This window comes from Petaurus breviceps, unplaced genomic scaffold (assembly GCF_028583685.1).
Source record: "Petaurus breviceps papuanus isolate PSGF00001 unplaced genomic scaffold, PetGlider_PUasm1.0 221, whole genome shotgun sequence".
Taxonomy (NCBI): domain Eukaryota; kingdom Metazoa; phylum Chordata; class Mammalia; order Diprotodontia; family Petauridae; genus Petaurus; species Petaurus breviceps.
Window position 1 is genome coordinate 2,881,543 of NW_027185877.1, and position 868 is coordinate 2,882,410.

General features: G+C 28.8%; 1 protein-coding gene across 1 annotated transcript in view; it reads right to left on the reverse strand.

Moving 5' to 3' along the window:
* Window positions 1-112, reverse strand: part of OTOGL (otogelin like) — a 205,653-nt gene extending 205,541 nt beyond the window's left edge. The window contains exon 1 of the mRNA XM_069094774.1: window positions 109-112. Within this exon, the coding sequence (XP_068950875.1) occupies window positions 109-112 (4 nt within the window). The remainder of the gene's footprint in view (window positions 1-108) is intronic.
* Window positions 113-868: the final 756 nt, after the last annotated feature.

Sequence of the window (868 nt, forward strand, 5' to 3'; positions counted from 1 at the left end):
CCCACTTCTGCAGAAGTGGGGAAATATGGGTGTAATATATTGAATATGTTATCAATTTTGATTAATTTACACTAAATTTGTTTAATCTACTTGATTAGTAGAATATACTCATATGTCATTAGTATTGCTGAATTCCCTTTTTCTCTTTTTTATTCCTTGTTTCATTGAATGGTTCTCTTGGTATGGGAGATACCCAGAATGAAAGTGATACAAAAGCAAACAATATAAATATTTTAAAAATTAAAGGTAAAGAGAAAATAAAGGCTTAATTTTTTTTTTAATTTTTCTTTTCCCTTACCATGTAATTGTCCATTTGCAAGTCCAGGGAAGATGAGAAGCCATAGAGATGAAGGTTAAAGAACATCTAAAATTCACACATATGGACACACAATTGCACGCCTAAATTTGTTCAGTAGTTTTCACTGGTTGGTTTGCAAATAACAGGCATTCAAAAGATATTTTTTATTGATAGATTGGCTATTAATCAGTTACTAATAATTATACTGATATTATATTCAGACAAATGACCAATATGGGGTCGGTAACTTAGTAAAAATAATTGAATGGACTAATTATACATAGATTTGATAATCTAGTCTAAAATGTATGTCCAGCAAACCACCAACAAATGTAATAAAATATTCTAGTAATAGTAGAAAATGAGGAACTAATTCCTAAGTGTTCATTGGATTTTTTTAAGGCAATGATATTTCTTAAAATTGATTCAAAGGTTTTGAGTAGGTGTTTAGAAAATTTAAAAATGCACGTCTTCTTAATTCATTTTTCTTTTAATATTAATTTTGATACAGACTTGGGATTTTATAGGTATAGAAAGCTCTCAGGGTGGAAAGTTCATCAACTGTTGCAA